This window comes from Vanessa tameamea, chromosome 28, assembly GCF_037043105.1.
Source record: "Vanessa tameamea isolate UH-Manoa-2023 chromosome 28, ilVanTame1 primary haplotype, whole genome shotgun sequence".
Classification (NCBI taxonomy): Eukaryota; Metazoa; Arthropoda; class Insecta; order Lepidoptera; family Nymphalidae; genus Vanessa; species Vanessa tameamea.
The window spans coordinates 2,810,497-2,833,462 of NC_087336.1; the positions used below are offsets into that span (position 1 = coordinate 2,810,497).

The 22,966-nt window shown below is 34.5% G+C and overlaps 2 protein-coding genes across 2 annotated transcripts; both read right to left on the minus strand.

Moving 5' to 3' along the window:
- Window positions 1-380: 380 nt before the first annotated feature.
- LOC135194237 (all trans-polyprenyl-diphosphate synthase PDSS2-like) lies at window positions 381-5,031 on the minus strand. Its single transcript, XM_064219496.1, has 2 exons — window positions 4,722-5,031; window positions 381-1,401 (listed from the first exon to the last, which is right to left on the minus strand). Exons 1-2 carry the CDS (start codon window positions 4,971-4,973, stop codon window positions 442-444), a joined length of 1,212 nt encoding a protein of 403 aa, XP_064075566.1. The 5' UTR covers window positions 4,974-5,031; the 3' UTR covers window positions 381-441.
- Window positions 5,032-11,339: 6,308 nt separating this feature from the next.
- LOC113391873 (androgen-dependent TFPI-regulating protein-like) lies at window positions 11,340-22,876 on the minus strand. Its single transcript, XM_026627995.2, has 5 exons — window positions 22,792-22,876; window positions 16,069-16,242; window positions 12,871-13,014; window positions 12,324-12,544; window positions 11,340-11,579 (listed from the first exon to the last, which is right to left on the minus strand). The coding sequence occupies exons 2-5, from the start codon at window positions 16,234-16,236 to the stop codon at window positions 11,393-11,395; spliced, it is 720 nt and encodes a 239-aa protein (XP_026483780.2). The 5' UTR covers window positions 16,237-16,242; window positions 22,792-22,876; the 3' UTR covers window positions 11,340-11,392.
- Window positions 22,877-22,966: the final 90 nt, after the last annotated feature.

Consider the following 22,966-nt stretch of genomic DNA (forward strand, 5'->3'; position numbering starts at 1 on the left):
TGGACGCAAGAATATATAGTAAAGGTACTAACGCCATCTAGTTTTAATAAAGAACAATTTTACAATATTTTTGTTTAGGTCAAATCTGAATTAGAACCAATTATCCAAGGATGTTGAATCTTAACATGTTATCGTTGACCGAACTCTTTAAGCTGGAGTGGATCCAGATGAAGGAATTCCTCAACGATTAACAGCAGAGACGTATAATTTATTTTAATAAACCTTGGTTTTAAGCATTCTTTTACAACAACCTTATTAACGTCAACTACGCTCTGATCCATTTCAGGGATTCAGGGATCAGGGATTCAGGATACAAATGTCACTCGTCAGATTTAAATCTATATCTATAAAAAGATAACTTAATTAAATAATTTCTTACGTGCAACTTACAATAACTTATATAAATATAATTTCCGAAACGATTCAGTCTTAAAAAAGAATTTAAAATGTATTTATCAATTTCTTTATCATATCAACAGATTCGTTGTCCCCGATGTTATCAATTAACGCCATAGCTTTATTCGCGTGATCTTCGTAAAGCATCTTAGTTTTATCGACGGCGTCCGTCTTTAGAATATTAAACTTTAAATCTTCGTAATCAACGTCGTTTACGTTATTTTTCGCTTGATCTATTATTTTATAGAGTTCCGGGTTACCTTCCAAGGCAAATAATACAGGAGCGCTTGCCAAGCAAAACTGCGCTTTATTATCAGATGTTAAGTTCTGTAATTCAGCAGCAGCTTGCCAAGCCAAGCCAACATGGCAGCCGAATTGGTAGGCGTAGTTTTGATTTTCGCGGCTCTCTTTTCCAAGGACCATTGCTGATTGGCATCCTCTACCGAGTAGACTTACGCCGTTGTAGACAGTTCGTGCGGTCCATTCTTTTCTTGGCTTACCCAGGACATTATTTGCTGTCATTGACGTTGTATCGAATGTAAAACTAAAATCGTCGTAGGCTAACTTAGGTTTGCCAGGTAAAGGCATGTTTTGTTCGTCTCTATCACCAAAAAATTCGCTCTCAGATAAATCTTTAAGAGCACTCGATACTATATAAAGAACATCAGCGTTTCTTAGTCCAGCGAGCATTGCGTTTGCTGTGACGAGGAGATAATCTCCAAGTAATATGGCAATTTTATTCCCGAATATCGCCGATTCGGTACTTTTCGATCGCTTTGCGAAAGGTACGTTGACTATACCGCAGTGAATAAGATGTCCAGTCCGCATCATCTCCGTCAGCTCAGCTAGCTCCCTTTGTTGTTGATTTACTGCCTTCGAATTCGTGCTCGACGACTTGACGGACTTTGATAGGAGGAGAATGATGAGGCCCCACGGTTGGAGATTCTTGCAGTCCCCATACAGCACGTTCTTCGCTGTTTGCATCACAAGCTGGTTGCTGCCGATCTGAAATTTTATTATCAAATGTTTTAGAATACTCTGATGTTCCAAATCTATCGCATGGATATATTAACAGAAAACTAAGTAATAAGTATTGTTTCTTAAAGATAAATTGATACATAAGCTACCTGACACTAACAAACTCTCCCTCTTTTACACGGATAAAGCCGCAGGTGGAAGTTATATTAAGAGGCGGATAAACGTCGTTAAAACTACTCGTTAACGACACGTATATTGCGAGGAAACCTCACATCAACTATTATAAAGCATACATAACATACATACATAATCAGCCTGTAAATTTCCCACTGCTGGGCTAACGCCTCCTCTCCCTTTGAGGAGAAGGTATGGAGCATATTCCACCACGCTGCTCCAATGCGGGTTGGTGGAATACACATGTGGCAGAATTTCTTTTTTGAAATTAGACACATGCAGGTTTCCTCACGATGTTTTCCTTCACCGCCGAGCACGAGATGAATTATAAACACAAATTAAGCACATGAAAATTCAGTGGTGCCTGCCTGGGTTTGAACCCGAAATCATCGGTTAAGATGCACGCGTTCTAACCACTGGGCCATCTCGGCTCAGGGATAGGGATGCTTTATATATTTAAGCATCACAGATTCGTTCAGCACATCATCTCTCTCCCCGATAAGATCAAAAAACGATAGAAATATTATCGGTAACGCCCAATAGAGGAAGGCCCACTACAGTTATCGATCTCTTAAAAAAAATTAAATCATCATTTTACAAGGTTTATTTTAGCTTAAGTCCTAATATAATTCTAAAATAATATTTAGTTTTTCTTATGAATTCCTCTCTGAACTACACCATTAATTACTGTATATAATTTTTTTAACAACAAGAAGCCTACGACACTCATTTGAGACACATATCTGAAATGTTGAAAACGTAACTACAGAGTTTCTTGTCGGTTCTTCTCGGTAAAATCTACATTCCGGACCGGTGTTAACTTTACTTTTAATACGATTCTGTGAAATTATCATTCAAAATATATTGTAAAAACCTGCTTGAATAAAGTATATTTTGACAAATGCCGTTCCGAACATCGACGAATTGGAACTTTGGAAGTAAAATTAAACTGGATATAGGTAGTTAAACGTAATAGTGCTGTTTTATAAATGAAGATATATTAATCAAGAACTACTAGTAGTGTACGATATGGCTGAGATATTCACTAATTGCATGGAATACGTAAATCTAACGCATGACGACCTCTGGTCGAGTTGTGTGTACACCGGTTTTCCCGGCTTCGATTCCCGATCGAGTCGATGTAGAAAAAGTTCATTAGTTTCCCATGTTGTCTTGGGTCTGTGTTTGTGGTACCGTCGTTACTTCTGATTTTCCATAACACGAGTGCTTTAGCTACTCACACTGAGATCAGATTAAAGTATGCGATGTTGTCCAATATTTATTTATAAACGCATATATTATATTTTCTATGTTAAATATAATGATGTGTTGTCATATAAAAAAATAAACTTGCTAAATTACGAAATTCGTCAGTGTTACAAATATTTTAAAAAGAAAGCTGATGTTTTTTTGGGTTCACGCAAAATCTAGTCATATTACTGTATATTCTACTTTCACCGTAATAAGCTCGTATATTTTATATTATAATGACTACTAATACTATATTTTATATATAAAATGTAAGTTGTATCTATTCGAGCTTAAAAAACTGGGTAAGTACGATTCGGACTCGTACACTGAGGGTTCCGTATCACCAGACAGTAATGTAATTTAACAAAAAAAATATTACATGATTCTAAGTCAACGAGAAGTGCGACAAAAATGACCATATCTTTTGATCACGTAGACTCGGAGGTTTGATTTATTTACAGCTCCAAGAGACTGCAAACTCAGTATTTGTTATGAATTTCAACCTCTACGCGTTTCTGCGAAAAATGTTCTTGACGGATAGACAGACAGACGAACAGAAGAACAATGAAGTGATCATATAAGAGTTCCTCTTTACCTACAGAGGTACGGAACCCTAATTAATGACATTTTAAGTGCTGTCACTTTTGACGGATTAACAATGAGACGCGTCATGGCGCACTACGGGAATTTGTATTCGTTTTTTTTGCTTCACTCGAATATACTACTCGCTCCATCTGACTTTTATTTTATAATCCGAGTTAACCTACATAAGTGAAGTTACGATTTGTTGTTAATAACTACAGTAAAGAACATAAATTTTAAGCTTCATGGTACCACTCATATGAGTGATAGAGTACAGTGAGTGGTACCATCAAACTGGTAGAAAGTAGATGAGAAGGGCCAAAGATCGGGCTCAGGGCGCCTTGGACTAATACAGGCCGATCATGATGATGATGGTACCACTCATTATATATTCTACCTCCAAGCAACAATACTTAGTATTATTGTCTTCGTTTAAAGCGTGAGTGAGCCAGTGTAACTACAGACAAGGGACATAACATCTTAGTTCCCAAGGTAGGTGGCGCATTGGCGAAGTAAAGAACGGTTAATATTTCTTACAAATGTCGTCGGGCAGTGGTGACCACTTACCATCCATTTAAACGTCCGACCAATATTATAAAGCAAAATTCAACTGAATATGCACGTGCTTAATTTGTATTATAAGTAATTTTAGGGGTCAACAGCGCAATGGTTTAAGAGACGCCTAGGGATGTAAATAGTCGCAGGATCGATCCTGAACCCTAGGTCTATTATCGTCCCCACTCCAAAACCAACCTTTAAACTTTAATGGAGTGCTAAATAGAAATACTAGTTATTCCTTATAAAAGGGTATTGTTAATATTATTTAATGTAAAAAAAACACCGTAAGGGACGCTGCTCGGATTCGAATCGGCAATTCTCTACAAGTTTTAATCTCTGAGCCACATCGGCTCAGATATTAATTAAGTACCAATTTTTTATGTCGACTTATTAGTCGAGATAAAACGAGATAAAACGATATTTCGTTACAGTATTGTTTATATTATGAGTGAGCCATTGATTCAGGTGTGGCGTGAAATGTGAGAAACGAGAAAATTACTTTCCTACGTTGTTTGTTAATTTAACTTCAAGTATATAAGTCTACTAACAGTTTCGGACAAACAAACTATAAAAAAAACGTACAGTATCGTTAGTAACTAAGTAAACTTTTTTTATATACGGATTATGCACGTATAAATTCATTATTATGAGTTAAAGTTGATGGCATTCTTAATTCAAAACTAACAATAATTATAAATAAAAATAATATCACTAAAGTTCTATCAAAATCGTTTGAATAGTTTACGAGATTCCAAGATAATAATGTAATGATAAAAACTCACCAATTTCCGTAGATAGAGAGCCAAGTTAGCGAATTCATCGCTCAGCAGACATCGCAGATTCATAAAGGATGTCGGATAACCGACCACTTTCTCTGCTTCAAGTATAATATTACTCCAATTTGAAAAAGGAGGTCGCAATAGAACCATAATCTCGTCCTTAGTTAAACTGGCGACCGTTGTTTCTAGGCGTTTTTGAAAATAGAACGTCGAAGCGCGTCTAAAGACGCGGGAAACCGTGTAGGAGAAAGCCATGTTTCTTTTTTTTTTTAATTTCTATAACGGGTTATGCGTGCGGCTCGACAGCCATGCCGTGTTTGAATGTTTAGAAGTTTAAACATTACGACTGTGTTGCTCGCCTTACAATTCAATTAGCACGTTTGTGTATTTATTGTTTAAAGTGCTTTATCTAGTTTAAGGTTGTGTTAATATATTTAATAGATAATCTACTGAGATGTTAGGCTTTAAGTAGACTCCGCTAATATAAATATGTGTTTGGAAATGATATATTTTGAAACATATTGAAACAAAGCTATATTTTGAAAACATTCAAGTAAATAACGAAAGTCTTGTGTAATGATTTTTTTTTAAGTAATTAGAATTTGATTTCATTATTATATCATAATATACATCTCTATTGGTCGGCATAATATTTTCTGACAACTTGAACAATCGTCGCAATATTCCCGCCAATTTAATCAATATCATTAATCTCTCCGTTCTTTAGTAGAAATAGTATAAAATCTGTTTAGTAGAAAGCAAGAAACTTATGTTGATATTATTATGTTTATTATATATGTATAAATACGCAAACGCAGAACAGTTCAGTTCGATATTCATCTCTCTTTATCAACTGTTTTTTTTTTTGTTAAGTAGCTCTTGTTAGGCTTAAGTATTACTAATTTATATAACATTTTCGATCTATAGGTTAATATTTAATGAGTATATATAAAAATTTCGACCACATAGCAAAATATATTAGTAAAATTTAATCACAATATATTTTATTAGAAAACTTTGTGAACGACTAACCAGTAATGTTATACAAAAATTTCGTAGGAATGAATTCAAGCTCGTGATATTTCAATATACGTTATTATAGTAACATTGAACTAATCTTCCATTAAAATTGTTGCATGAGAAATGTTTCAACCAAATGCTGCATATTGAATTATTGCACTTAATTTTCAATCGAATTTTTTTTAACGTAAGTTATTTTATTTTACCCTAATTAAATGTAGTTTCCATGAATCTGGCAACATTTAAATGCACTTGACCGTGAAAATTGGTATACATTAGATTCACCGTAACTACAAACAACAAAAATATAAAAAAACTACACCCAAAGAAATGTGAACCTTATCCCCTTACGATAAGGATCAAAAACGTACAAATATAGTTACGTATGTGCAATCATAAATTTGGAAGAATTATCCAACCAATTTGTGATGACCTGTATCAAATTATAATAAAACATAAATTATACGATACTTAGGCGTTATGAAGGGTCAATTTAGAATGGACATTTATTCTTTTTCGAAAGTTGACGAGAAAGAATTTTAATAGCCTTTAGTTTCCTAATAAAAAAATATAATGTATTTTTTTGAAAATCTGAGAATTAGCAGACTATGTATATAAATGGGGCAAGCAAGCCTTCATCTGAACTCATCATTTTCCAAGTATTAATCTTCCATTAACAATAATTCACAAATATATATTTTTTAAGGCTTAGGTACCTGACATACCTGATGGCAAATGACTACCAGGTCATGCCCACGGACATCTTCAACACCGGGGAAGCTGGAAACTGAAAGGCCGACAAGCCTTTAAGAAATAAATCAAAATTCTAACAATTAAATATTAAAGCGAATTGCCGCTGAAATGGTGCGCTGGTTGAAACAATATCGAATCACCTCTCTACCACAGACGCGATGTTCCGCTAGAGTGCCAGTCATATGCCAGTAACTATTTACGTAATCGCGCCGACGTATTTACGTCGTAGTCTGCTTGTGAGGTAATTAATGTTCCAATTTTTTTTTTTTATATTATCCGGGTATGCATGAACTCCACCCCACCTGATGGTAAAGGGTAGTAGAGTTCAAACGCGAAGACGGCCAGTACATAAATCAAAATCAAAATTTACTCTATTCAAGTAGACTTGTACAAGCAATTTTGAATCATTGTCATTTAACGAACTATATTAAATGAAGCTACCACCGTTTCGGAATGCAGATTCTACTGAGAAGAACCGACAAGAAACTCAGTGGTAATAATACAAAGTATATATGACAGTTAGATACAATTATATATATATGTTACTGTTAGGAAGAGTGAACTGCACTAGTCGCCCTCGCCGTGTCGGCTTGCAAGATGCATCTTCACGCCTCGTTAGAAGGAACCCATGTTATACGAGGAACACGTGTCCTGGCAGAGGATTCCATATTTTAGCAGTGCGACAAAAATAACAGTTGCCAAAAATTTCGTGCGCGATGGAATCGATGTCACACAAATGAGCATTCAAACTTGTTTAAAGCATAGTGTTTATTGACTTCTAGGTAGGATATATAAAAAAATAATTGCTGTCTAAAGACATAATCTGTATTCAAAATGGTGGAAAAGAGGAACCATTGCGGTTTTTTCGGTTCTCCTCGATAGAATATACTACGAAATCTACGAACCGGTGGTAGCTTTACATTTGTTAGAACTACGCTTAATTTAGATTCAAAGTCTGTTAGATAACGCAATGTCATTCTGTCAAATATTGTCCAAATTAAGTCATCGACCTGTGATTAATTAAGATAGTTTTAAGTTTAATATATTTTATTTTTTTATCCTCAAACAGGGCATGTTCGCGTACGCGAAGACCGTTTTTTAGAATAAAAGAAAAAAACATGACTATTCAAAGTGCTTTTATGTTATTATGATTTTTGATGTGCATGGAGTTGCATAACAGCCATTAGAGTAAATATATTAAAACCCTTGAGATGTGGAGCTGGAGGTGTTTGCTTGAAACGGTTGACTTGTAAGAGCTTGGAATCAAACATTGACTAATCGATTGTACAAGTGCGGACCTTTAAGATGGTTGGAGATTATTCGCAATGAGTGTTGTATCGATTTATATTATCATCAATGATAATTGGTGTTTACTTGGTGGTAGGGCTTCGTGCAAGCAAAGGTTAAACAGGAACACCTTATAGCTGTGTACCAATATGAATAATGAGTGAGCCAGCGCCAAAGCCAACAGTTTAAAGGTAATACGGTTTTCCAAGGTTGGTGGCGCATTGGCGATGTAAACGATGGTTAATATTTCTATCAGAGCCAATGTCTCAGGGCTGACTCATTTGCCAGAGTTCCTAAGTAATCTAAATAAAAATTAGAAAATGTGATGAGTCGGTGTCACAGATGGTCTTGCACAAAACCCTATCACCAAATACGTAATACCTGCTGGAAAAAGACTTTCAATAAATCTTGGAAACGAAGCCACTCGACATTCGTACACACACAGACGCAGACCAATACACATACATAAAAACATGTACATGATACAGAATAATTATATTTCTATTGCATGATATAGAACACATTGACACGAATTTGTGCACATGAAAGGCGAGACCTTGAAATTTTCATAATTAAAAAATCTTATTCCAAGTCGTGACTTGTGAAATATTTATTACAAATTGTTACAAGTCAGATTAAGTATTTCTTTATTTACAAGGTTTTACTTCACGCACTTTCCCATATCCTACGAATCTGAAATTTTACACGTTGAATCAGTTCCAATGATAATGCATTTTTATGGTAACCATGACTTGATAATTCACCCAGGATCAACTCCAGGCGAAGGAACTCCTCACCTATATACAAATACTAGCTGAACCTGCGGCTTTACCCGCGCGAAAAAGCCCGAAAAAATCGTCCCATTTTCAGAAATACTTACATTTACCAACTCATATCGGTAAACCCTAAGACTCTTAAATCTTAGGATTTACCGTAGTTCGAGCTTTTACAGTGACATATATACAGACATAGAAGATAATGATAGATTACTGCAGAACTCTGACTTAACCTAACCGAAAGATTATATTGTAATGAAAATATAAACCCAAGCGGGATGACTGGAGGATTTTTTTAAAGTAATTTATTTAGTGATCACGAATAAATAATACCTTTATATTTGTACTAATTAAAATGGGGGATTTACTCGCAAGGAATTTATAAAACTTTGCCTACAGCCCCATTTTGCTCCCTCGAGGGATGAACTGATAAAAGTGTTTGCCTTTCCCTGGGACTCAAACCAACTCCGTATAACCGTGAACAGGTAACAGACAGAGTTCCGTTCGCATTTATAATATTAGTATTGATTTATTTATTTATAGTTATATGTTTATTGTGATGTATTGTGTATGCAGTATATCACATTCCCAATTTTAAATAATTGTTCTCCTTCCCACGTGTTTTTTAAAACCAATACTTTGCTCAATGTTTGCCTGAAAGAGTTTCTGGGGCAGCAATCTATTTCAAATAAAATAAAAGCATGGAGTTAATGCTTGTGGACTTCCAGGCAGGAGACATAAAATACATATATAATTGTATTTAACTAACATGACTGTATTTTTAGATGTTGAAAAAGAGTAATTACTGAGTTTCTTGCCGGTCCTTCTCGGTAGAATCTACATTCCGAACCGGTGGTCACTTAACTTTAAATAGTTTGTTAAATGATGATTCAAAAGTGCTTGTAAAAGCCTACTTGAATAAAGTATATTTTGATTAGAAAAAAAAAAGAAAACAAAAATAATTTAAAATTCTTTTATTAAAGTTTCCAAGCATCAAGTGTATGCTGATATGTAATCTTTTTTTCGTGACCCCAGATCTTATCAATTACCCATAATGAGGTCAAATTGTATAATAAAAAATGATCCATTAAAACAATAAATTAATACATTCTTACTGACCACTATATACAAATCAACGTACTTAATTTAAAAGACAATTAACAAACCATCAAACAACCAACCAAAGATATAGAATCACAATTCAAAAAAAAAAGTTAAATATGATTTAAAAAAAAAAAACTTCAATTCAGCTTAGTGACAGCAATTAACCCCCTTCTTTTTTATATGTTAAAACACCATGAGTAAGTATTTAATAAAGACCTCCTTACTGTAATTTTGGTGTAAACGATACAATATAGCCATAACAAATATTGTTCTTAACTGTTTTACTACAAATAAACAGTTTTTTTTTTATGTAATATGTAATGTAGCACAGGCAAATGTGCCGCCAAGTACGTGGTCACCACTGGCCAGAGACATTGGCGCTGTAAGATATGTTAACCATTCCAATCACACCAATCTTGGAACCAATGCACGACCACCGTATGCCTGTAGTTACAATTACTGTATATTTAGCGTACAGAAGTGAAATAGATTAAAAAAAGACAAGAATCTAAGTTAGTTTAAACAATTTACTAACAAACCAAACAGTTCTAACTTCGAATGTATCTTAACATAAATAAATCACCAAATCATACATATTGAAGTAAATTACTTACTCAGTTGAGCTTGCAAATCCAAATAAAACACAAATAACACTTTTAACAAATTACAAGTCGCGCCAATATTGACCTTACTGTCCGCGCCTAAAAAGCCAAAGTAATGACGGCTTGATACGGTTTCGCGCGCTTTTGTTTTTTTTTTTTTAATTTTATTCATTCCAGCCAGTTGTATAGTTAAAGGAATCTCCTAAATGTATATATTCCATTCACGACGAATGCCCCGTGTCTTCTTAACGTAATTTTCAGTAAAATACATCACGTTATTTTGGCAAAGATATGACTACAAAGAGATGGAACTTAGTAGTTAATTTTGCGTCTCAATAGTCCCTATTTACAACTTAAAATAAAACAGCTAGATGAAATTGACGTCTTTAAAACATAAATAGGCAAGTAATTTTAGTGATGCATTGTACTGCTTATTTTTATCGATATCGATAACTAGGTGAATATCTCAATTATCGATGTTTTTTTCAGTTCAAATTACGATTTAAATTAAAGATTATGTACACTCTGAATCCATGATTATTGTTTAAGTATTTATAATGATGAAACGAGTAGTTATTATGTAGAAACGAATTCGAAACTCACAGCAGAACAAGATCGTGAAATGTCAAAATACGAAGAGGATAGTTGGTTCCACGGAGTGGTTGTGCGAGGCTGAAGATGCCTTAAAAATCGCGCTGTTGGTAATATGCACCTATCCTTATTATGTCAAGTCGTTCAGGCTGTGACCGACTGAACAAACAAACAAATGAGTTTTCTTTACAAGATACTTAAAGTTGAACTTGAAGTTAAAGAAAATATTAGGATATAATAATGACATCACAATGATCTTATATCAACGTTATATAAAAAAAAACTGGTACACGAGTTATGACTTAAAATAATGGACCTAGACAAGTTAGAACCTAGGCATAATGGCTTTTGAAAGATCCAGTAACATCACCCCTCTACCAACACACACACAAACACGTAAACATCATAATATTGCATTGGTAATGAAGAAAATTAGTTCTTTTTTTATCCATTTTGGTTTCATAATTCGACGTATTTACAATTACAACAAAAAAAATTACAACAAATTATAATTGTTAGTACATAAATGCCCCGTGATGTATCATTTAATTTTCATGGTTTTCTTTTTTCTGCCCCATATGAGTTCAGTCAGCGTCCATTGTAAGTAATAAAATGCGACCGCTAGTACTCCTATTATCACGGGCAGTAGAGGGAAGTACATCGTTCCGTAGAGCAATCCAAAGATAGGATAGATCCATATGCCCCGTTCGACATACGTGTAGGTTAATCTGTGAAAGAAATACTTAAATACAGCGTTTATCTGGAATTAAGTTGTTAGAAAATTTAAACATGGCCGCTGTTAGTGCAAAGGGTCGTAATTAATATATGTAACGGAGGTGAATGAGGACCTCGTTGTCAGATTCGTTATTAGATGAATGAGAAATGGTAGCAAACTCATATAATATTTCACTCTTTTAAAATTGTCTATTCTCTTTTTAAATTTTTTATAATTCCTTTATTTTTCTTATGACAGCTGTCAACCCGTGACCGGTTCTAATCAAATCGCCGCCGCTCCGTCTACAGTCCGTTCACAGTTACTTTACCTCTGACGTGTATCGAAGAGGTTGCACGTTAGGTTGGCATTACTGTCTGTCTAATCGTTCAGAGCTCGTCGAGTTATATGATAAATTCAGTGATTAATAACATTCAGAATAGTGGAAGAAAGATTGAGCTGTGCGTGAATTATACTTCACTCAAGAGCACCAAAGACGACAATGTATATATGTATATAAAACTAATTATAATAAAAATAATCACCGCCGAGCACGAGATGAATTATAAACACAAATTAAGCACATGAAAATTCAGTGGTGCCTGCCAGGATTTGAACCCGAATACATCGGTTAAGATGCACGCGTTCTAACCTTCAAACGTACACAGAGGAATTTAACAAATTTGAATAACAATCGGATTAATTGCAAAATGACAAACAAACATTAGTTTTAATTTTTATAGAGTATTATGATACTTACATGGAAAAATATAACAGCAAGTGAAAGGCAAGATGATAAAGATTTCGCTTGTGTGATGCAGGCACAGTCCTGGGCTGGAAGCACACTTCCCAGACCACAACGCCAATGATAGCGGTATGCATTATGTGGTTCGAAAGGGGAGTGACAACTTTATCCGCGAAACTAGGGAATATCAGCTTTCTGTCGTATAAGAATAATGACCAAAATACAATGGTCACAACCTGAAAATACGTAAAAAGTTTTATTAAAAGACTAGTCGTCGAATCGTTTGGCTCGTGTTCTAGGGGTTGATCGTCAAATGTTTTCATCACATTCGATTCAGTTTCGAGTAAAACATATAAACACAGACATTACATACACGCACCCATACATATAAACATACACACATAAATATAGTTTGCGAAAAATATATCATTAATTTATTAAATAAATTATAGCTGAACACTGATTTCTGTCATCGTTGATTTGATATACAAAGGGGACGACTACATATGTGACTTATCATTTCCAATAAAAGTTATTAGTGAAAACGTAATAAAACACTCACCCAAGTTGAGGGCCACAATATCGCACTAAACAGCGTGTTCTTAAAGCCTTGGAAATATTTAGATGGTTTATAATCCCTGTTGGTATTCGACAATAATTTAAAATCGCTTGTCAGGCCGACCACTGCATACAAAATTTGTAGAAACTGAAATAATACATGATATTTTATTGATATTGAACTTCAACGGTAAAAATAAAGGTTCAAGGTAAAATTCGAATAACGTATTAGAGGAACCTTAAACGAATTGATAAGTATTGTATAAGAACACACCCGTAACAAACACATTGTAATACAGTACATATTTAAATTGATTTTGATGTATATGCCTTTTTTTATTTTAAAATAGGCAGACAGACTGGCAACTGGGTCAACGGATGGTAACGTCACTACCACTCACAAGGTCACACACTGTCATAAATAATAACAAGTATTTACATCAACAAGCCACTAACCTTGGGAACTAAGATGTTGTGTGTTTTGCCTGTAGTTACACTGGCTCACACATACTTTAAAATGGAACACAACAATACTACAAGTATACATGGCGGTTGAATATCTGATGAGTGGGTGGTAGCTACCAAGACAAAGCCCTACCACCAATTATAGTATGTTTATCCAAAACTGAATATTTTTGAGTTTAAGTGGGGCTCTCTGAGTGGATTAATCATATATGCTACCACAAGGCATGTACCATCATAACTCTGATGGTAGCGACATAGTGACGGTACCTATTAAAATTAGTTTATAACACATTATACTGATACTCAAAGTCTCATTTATCACGTAAAAAAATACATAAATCAGCATAATTAATTCTTAATAACACATTAAACAATTTCCTTACATTTATTACTTTAAATAATAGCCGATGGCAATTATTAATAATTAGCTATTTTATGGTAGCACGACCTATAATTATACAGGTAAAATAGCACAGGTACTGGAAATGTTATTAATGTTACCTTACCTAGCCAACAATGTTAGACGTAATTGATTATCATGTATCCACTTAAATTTATATAACGTACTGCAACCGATGGATCGAGAATATTATGACGCTGTGCCCGCGACTGCGTGCGTGTTTGAATTTAACAAAAAAAAATTGTTGTAGCCTAAGTTACTCCTTATTATATCGCCTATCTGCCATTGAAAGTCCCGTCAAAATCGGTCCAGCCGTTCAAGAGATTTCCAGAAACAAACAGAGAGTCAAACAGACAAAAATTAAAAAAAAAAAATTTTTACTATATGTACCGTGTATATGCGTTTAGTACAAAGCAGTTATTTTAATATTACAAACAGACACTCCAATTTTATTATATGTATAGATAGATTATAGAATGTATACTACAAGCAAATTTTGAATCTTGGATTATATTTGTATATCTAGATAAAGTATCGCACTACAGAAGAACTAATACAGACGCGTGAACTTTATTATCTTGGTGTGCGTGACAGCCACGCTTCACACTCGCCAAACGTCATACAACTTTACAAGTGTGCGTGTACTCACTCAAATCAAACCAAATCATAATAGACTTTATTCAAGTACGCTTTACAAGCACTTTTGAAACGTCATTTAACAAACTACTTAAAGTAAAGCTACCGCCGGTTCGGACTGTAGATTCTACCGAGAAGAACCGGCAAGAAACTCAGTAGTTACTCTTTTTCAACAAACAACTCGCCACACGTCATACTAGTGTGCGTGTACTTGGTAACCAACAGTTGGTTTTATATTTTTTCAACCCCTTCTCAGCTTTGGAAGACTATCTAGACAATGACCAAAGCTGTTAGTATATATATTGTTTTTATTCAATTCAAATAATTCAATTCACCACCGACTGATTACCAACTCATCACATATTCTCCTTCCAAACACCAATACTAACCATGTTACGTTCCGACTTAAAGCGAGATGGTACTACTTAGGCACGAGGGACATGATATCTTAGTTCCAAAGTAGCATTGGCGATATCAGGAATGGTTAATATTTCTTACAGCGCCAATGTCTATAGATGTCAGTGGCCACTCACTACCAGGTAACCTGTCCACCAATATGTTTTATACTTGCCCATCACGCAGGACATATATAAGTACACCACTGTCTGCGACAACACAAGAATACTCTTATAATTCGGTAGGATGACAAATCTGATCGGAAAGAGTTCAGGCCTCCATGAAATCCACACTGCTCCTGACTTTCTTAACAGAATAACCTAGTATTGTTGTCCCGACCAGTAGTTTGAACCAAAGACTCAAAATCAGCAGCTTCATGAGCCACTTGACCACTAACAGGGAATAAAGATCGTGTCCGTTAACAAAGGAGGACCTGTGTTACACACTCGAGCACTATTATTGGTAAAATAGTGCTCGAGTGTGTGCAGTTGGTTGTTCTGAAGAAGAACACGGTCAGGGGGACGTCACCAATATAAGTACGCTACACATAAAACCTTCGCGTAAAGTTTTACTACCTCACATGCTAGCTTTGTTTCATGTTTGCTTTCATAGCCGAGGTGGTCCAGTGGTTAGAACGCGTGCATCTTAACCGATGATTTCAACAGCGTGGTGGAATATGCTCCATACCTTCTCCTCAAAGGGAGAGGAGGCCTTAGCCCAGCAGTGGGAAATTTACAGGCTGTTTATGTTATGTTATGCTAGCTTTGTAACATATTATTTATCTTGATCTAACACAATTATATTGCGTTTGTCTGTTGATGTACTTAAAGCTTACTCGTGAATCTTCCTTTTATCTTCTGTTTTTCCCTACCCTTGTCCCAATCTATTTAGGTCGGCACAGCAGTCTTTTCCTTCCATTCTCCTCTTTTTCGTCATATGATCGTTCACGTCCATCTCTCTCATATCCCAAAATATCATACGTATAATGAAATATCAGAAAGTGCCATGCGAAATTAACTGTCAAAAATTAATAATATTTACTCCACAAATAACATTTATGAACATGATTTATCTTGATCTGGAACGAACTAGGTCTGGGCTAATTTAGTAACAGGTATTAATGATGATCAGTATTCTCTCTCAAAAGTAGAAATAATCGTATCATCAGAAACATCGCCAAGATATTTAGAAAATATACACATATTAAATTAGCGTATCACTGTGAGTTGATTCTAAAACTTCATGATTGAAGAAGTGAATTATCACACTATAGCGGTACATTAAACAACCAATCAAATCACTTACGAATGTCCAACAAGTAAAGTATCGAGGCTGTAAATGGCTAAATGTCGTCAGTTCGGGATCATCGGCCAGTTCTCGTTTCATACAAAAGTTCATGTACACTATGTTGCCGACGTGCATCGCTATTGTGATCGTGTACCCCAATATGCGAAGATATGTTGCCTTCGACATGATTATCTGTAAAAAAATATATGTAAAGTAGTATATTTTCGTCTGCGTTTCCAATTACAATAAAGTCACTTTCATGAGAGACATCAAATCTAATATTATAAATGCGAAAGTGATTCTGTCTGTCTGTTGTTCTTTCACAGCCAATCGACTGAACCGAATTTGATGAAATTTGATATGAAAGCCAAAAGGAAGAACATAGACACCGACGACCCGTAAAACGATCAAAGCCGCGAGACACAACTAGTAATTACGTAAATGACCACATAATTAGTACTTAGTTAACCAAATAATATATAATTACAAAATTTGATTATATCTGTTTCATTACATATATATATATATACATTTTACAAAATATATTGTGTTACATGAGATTTATATCCTACATTTAGTTTACACTTTGAAACAAAGTCCTTTTACGCGTCTTTCAGTAGAGTGAACTGGCGTCACGTAAGGAAAAGCCCGCTCCAAACGATCTTGCCCTCTCTGTCTCTTTCTTCCGTCTCTCTCTCTCTCTAATAAACATCGTCTTTTTTTTATTCGCACTGGACACTTGTTTTTTTTATCGTTTAATTATTCTCATAAGTTAATTTATTTCATTGTGTCTTGTATTGAATACAGAACATATCACAGTGGAAGCAACGTCGTTCCGACCAGGTGTCTCACGGCATAATTTTTTTTTGTTAATTTAGATAGTAATCTTCTATATATATAGAAGCGAAATACCGCTCACTGTTTAATCTATTCCCAGAAACTAAAACACCTACAAACTTGAAATTTAGCAGGTCATTTCCTTATGGACATTCGCTAAAAACGGATTTTACGAAACTCCCTAAGGGGGTAAAACGGATGTTGGAAATATAAAAGACCTATGTTCTTGAGAAATTTAAAATGTATGCTCTATAGGTGTGGAGGTGTACTAATAATGTATCTTTAAAAATCAACCCCCTCTTGGGGTCAAAACGGAGGATGTTAACTTGTATGAAGGTCCAATATTATTGAATTAAAATAAATTAAAGTAGAAGGATTTTAAATGGTATTTAAGTATAAAGTTATTGAAACCAACTACTTACTATTAAAAGGAGGTATGTTTTATTGTAACAATAAAAAGTATTTTAGCGTAGACCTTGCGGACAGAGTCGTACAAAATAATATTATGAATAAAGTTTTGTTTGTTTGTATAACAATTTATTTTATTTCAAACTTAAATAAACGCGGATAAATACCCGGGCTCAGGTAGTTTCTTATAAGGTTCAGCTTCTTCAAATGTAATATCTCAATTTGTATATTTTATTCTAATTTTTGGGAGAACTAGTAAATTAGTCGACGGCTAAGCGTAATGACTCGTTTCATAAACGACAAGTTAGAGGGTAAACATTAAATAATAATTTATCTTTTAATAATACAAGAATTCCAACTGAGCGCAACCTCCTCCCCCCCACCGTGAGAATTATCGTTTATCGACCTGACCTTGGGTTTGAATTCAGAATCTCGAGATCTGAGGCCTTATATAACCACAGAACAGCTCGGTAAAGAAGGTATGATTATATTACATTACACCTCGTTTCTGTTCGAAATCCTCATATCAAAGGTTTTCTTGAAAATATTACCGTAAACAATGCCTTTGCACACTCATTTTACTAAAACCCAATGAAGCACACGGAAATTCAAAGATTCAGTTTAAGCCCGCGATCTCCAAATTTAACGCTCTAGTTACTGGGTTATGTCGACTAACGTATGTGCAAAAAGATTTTCTATTCTATAATTAGATATTCATTAAATGTAATTAATTATACACGTTGATATAATTAGAATTTAAATTGTCAAATAACGGGGCGACGGCGGCGATTAAAAAGTCCGCTTAGACACAATTAATAAATAAATATTTAAATATAAATATTGAACAACATCACATACATTACTCTGATCCCAATGTAAGTAGCTAAAGCACTTGTGTTATGGAAAATCAGAAGTAACGACGGTACCACAAACACCCAGACCCAAGACAACATAGAAAACTAATGAACTTTTTCGACATCGACTCGGCCGGGAATCGATCGGGACCTCGGAGTGGTGTACCCATGAAAACCGGTGTACACACTACCCGACCAGGGAGGTCATCACCACGGAGGTCGTCAATTATTATTATTATTAACTAGTTACCCGTCTCGACTTTGTACGATTAAAGTAACAATTTCATGCGTAACTATTTTTATTTATAGTCCTTTCATTTTATATATATATTTGAAACTGTCTGTCTTATTAAACTTGTATTTATTTAGGGTCTATAATTTAGGACATTCTTCAAGTACCATTGATCGTTATTTCTCAATAATAATTATATTGTGCTATAATATTACTTATTAGCTTAACCTGCGGCTCTACCCGCGCGATATTTATAAAACTTTACCAATAGGACACAGAGAAAACCCCATTTTAGAGAGGGATGAATTATGCCTATACCCTTCCCCGGGTCTTGAAATTTCATCTAAATCGGTTCAGCAGTTTACTTTCAAATTTATAACATTATATTAGTACAAATAATTAACCAACATGATTCGATATGAACTCAACATCAAATATATATTTTTATATAATATATGTAGATAGACTGCTGGTAAGTGGTCACCACCGTCCATAGACATTGGCGCTGTAAGAAATATTAACGATTCCTTTCATTGCCAATGCGCCACCAACGTTGGTAACTTAAATGTCATTTCCCTAGTGCCTGAAGTTATACTCTCACCTCACCCTTCATATCGGAACGCAACGATACTAAGTATTATATCGAAACTGGCCATTATAACACGCACACTAGTAAAGGGGCCATTCGTTTATTACGTAAGACTATTTTCACTTGTTTTTGACCCACTCTCGCCCCCCCTATTATGAGAAAAAATAAGAATAGGCCGACCCCCTCCAGCCCCTGTTTAATATTTATTACGTAAGAATCTAAAGGAAAACATGAATACACATTTGGTTTATTTTAATGTTTATGTTTCAAAGAATCAATTTATTGAAATATTTATTCGTAATTTCAAAGGTACTAATATATAATCTTTATTTTTTGGCCCGCCCGGTGCCATGGAAATGGAAATATCGTTTTATACCTATACGCATCCTAGCGAACCTCGACAATCGAACCTTTTTCAAATAAGTTTAACTTTGCGCATTTTTTTTATCTTACGTAAGAACTATCGAGACTCCTTTCCACCCCCTTGTAAGAAAACATAAGACATGATCGAACCCCCTCCCCCCTAAATCATCTTACGTAATAAATTAATGGCCCAAAGTAGTTACGTTTAGCGAGTGTCAAGCGTGGCTGTCACGGACACCAAGATAATAAGTTTGACTCGTGTATTTTAGTTATTTTGTAGTGGCACACTCTATATCTAGATATATAAATATAATCTAAGGTCAACGTGAATTAACTTACTCGTAATCAGTGAAATGCCATAACTGGAGAGATTTCATTGTTTGCTTTTTGCGCGTTAAAGTTAAAACCACAGATAATATCGCCAGTTAAATAACACATAATGATACTTTATATATTCAAAGCGGATGTGACGTATTGATAGTCTAACTATATCATACACGGAGAATACGGAGACTGAAAATCATTTTTTATAAGATAAACATCTGCTAATGAATATTTTTTGGAAATTTTAACGCTAAGGGAACAATTTTACTCGAACGAAGTCATTACGGTTAGGTAGTCTAGATTACGTAATATGTAATGAGGTATGTATAAAGCGGGAGGGACAAGTAATGGCTATTTAGGGTTCCCGCTAACGGAGAAAAGAACCCTTACAACATCACTTCGTTGTCCGTTTGTCTGTCTGTCCTTCAAGATCCATTTTCTCAAGAACGCGTAGAGGTATATAATAATAATAACTTTATTGGAAAGAAAAAGTGTCACAATTTTGAATGATTCTTCTGTCTTCCAAAATAGGCATTAGCCTGTAGTATGGATGACAGTGTCCCCCCCCCATTAGGTACAAGAAGTTTTACAATAGTTTAATTTACGTTCATGCGTGATATATGTATATAAAGAAATAAAAAAAAAAACAAAAATAAATTTGTGTGTGTTTGTGTGTGTGTGTGTGAGTGGTGTTTGTGTGTGTGAATGGATTTTGTGTGCATGTACAAGTGTGAGTGCGAACTAGATGCGATTATAGTCAACCATTAATTTTTCAACCGTCTCATAATCAAAGTCATGCACACAATTTTTGATAAATTTTTTTAGCAATATATTGAAATTAATACTAAATATATTATATTTAATATAAGGTCTGCGGTCCTTTGAAGCTGCGATCGAGCCTCTAAGTCTACGCAATCAAAACATGACTGTTGATCTCGTATTTCCTATACATTCGTTAAGGGAATCAAAACCTATAGGGTACTTCCCTTTGACCTACAATCATTAAAATCATGAAACAGTATCCTGTAGCACAAGTATAGGAAAAAAAACGAAAACCGAAAATTTGTTGTTACCTCAGTGTCTGTTTTGTTAATCTCTCTGCCTGTCGATCAAAACGCTTATTCTCAAGAACGCGTTATGGTATCAAGTTTAAATTGATCAAATATTCAAATTTGCAGTCTCCTAGAGCTGTATAAAAGACCAAATTTCTAATTTAACCAAATGATAGTTTTACGGAACTCTCAGTGCGCGAGTTCGACGCGAACTTTTCTGGATTTTTGTATTTTATCCAATGAAATGTATTAAAAAAATATGCGCTTATAATACACGGCAATTTTAAAATACTAATGAACCCTGTTTCTTAACTAACTAAATAAAGAATAAATAAATAAATAACTTAATTTCAGCTCTATGTATGTAAGGTTTAAGTCTACTTTAATTTTAATCCAAAGATTACGTGTTAAAAACCGAGAAAGCAACTTTGAATTTTCTTGTATGTAATTTGAATTTATAAGCCATCTTCTGATCGGTGGTAAGTAAGGAATACGGTAAACTATTTAAAACAGCTTGGTCGAAATGCCCAAAATGAGAGGAGTTCCTTACCCGCTAGTCCCAGCTGTGGACTGTGGGATATGCAACTGTTAATTGCGAGGATTAGAATGTTAATTACATCAGAGAAAACGTATAAAATTAAATTGTTAATAATTTTAATAGGGATTTAGATAATGAACTAAATTATGATTTATATTTTATCATACAAATTATTACTTATCTGTTAAAGAACGATAGAAGGTTACTTTGGTGCGACTACTACTTAAGATTTTTTTTTGTCATAGTTAGGAGTAGGTCTTTCAGACACGTCACGGTAGCATGCGTAAGCAATCCTGTGGCGCCCGCCGAAAGACGGAGAGGGTACCGTTGGTTTTTTAGTGGGTATTCCGGTGTACCTGGGCGCACTCGGCGTCCAGGGCACCGGCGAGTCCCACATACCCCCCCCCCCTCCACTTCCATCCGTGGGGGAAGCGCGTAACGCGTTTTTCCATCGAGAAAAAAAAAATTCAGGCACGGAAAGTTTAAATTCTTCATTTTTCTCTACTATAATATGCATGTATATTGTATATAACATATATATATGTATATACTCGTACCTTTCTCTTAAATCACTGTTGCGTAGTTTGAAAGATCTGAGCGCACAGACCGCGCGACTTTGTTTCATACAATGTAAAGATGCATGTATCAAAAACAAAACTAAGTGTATAATTTTGTATACCTTTAATAAATAATCTTCATTTTTATTTTCATATGTATAATAGTAATTTGATTAAAACATAAATAATTTAAATTTAATTTGAAAAGTTACATTTTATTATATAAAACGCATATCACATTTAAATTGGAAAATGTCTTTTTGCTTAATTAACCTTTGTGTTTTGCGTAATGTTGTATTTAAAAAAAAAATGATACAGACCAAATAATTGTTAAGCACGTACCTACAATAAAAGGTAAAACAAAAAATGGTCTAAGCTGTTTCTTGGTACACTAAAACATACACATTATTGTAAATATAGTAAAGCAAACTAACAGCCTTAAATATCCCAATGCTGGGCTATCCTCTCTTTTAAAGGGGAAGATGTGGAGCTAATATGACGCATTGGAAACCAATGCGAGTTTTATATTTTATGTTTCCAGAAATAAAATTAATAAATATTAGGTAATATTTCATCGGGAAAACACTTGAATTAATATAGAAAATTTGTTTCTATTTCAAAATAATTTCTTATGAGTTTAAACTGTAGATTATAATTATCAGTACACCAAAAACTTTATGTATTTCTATGCAACATACCCCACTTTTGTTTGGTTCGAGTAACGCAGGGTAACGGCTTTATGGGGGATTACGGTTACCGCGACACTTTAAGTCAATTTAAATTAAAAAATAAAACACACAGAGTATATTATTTGCAATCAGATATCAGTACAAGACTTGTCTGTGACAATAATTGCTTTCATTATCACGATAGTATCAGAACGATTCGATCGTCTTTAACTAAGCCGATTTTATACTAGAAGTGAGATTCATTGCAACCAATAATAATACAGTTATAAACATTTGGATAATTTTAAAAATGGAATACCTTAATCACTTTCACTCTGCCGTTAATTTTTTTTTATATACGAACTCGTTAATACGACCGCACAGTCACTCTAACGGTACCCCACTGTCCAATATAAAAGATGTACATTATAACTACAATGACCAGTATAATGAGACCCTTCTACATTCAAATTTTAACCTTATATGCTAGTAAT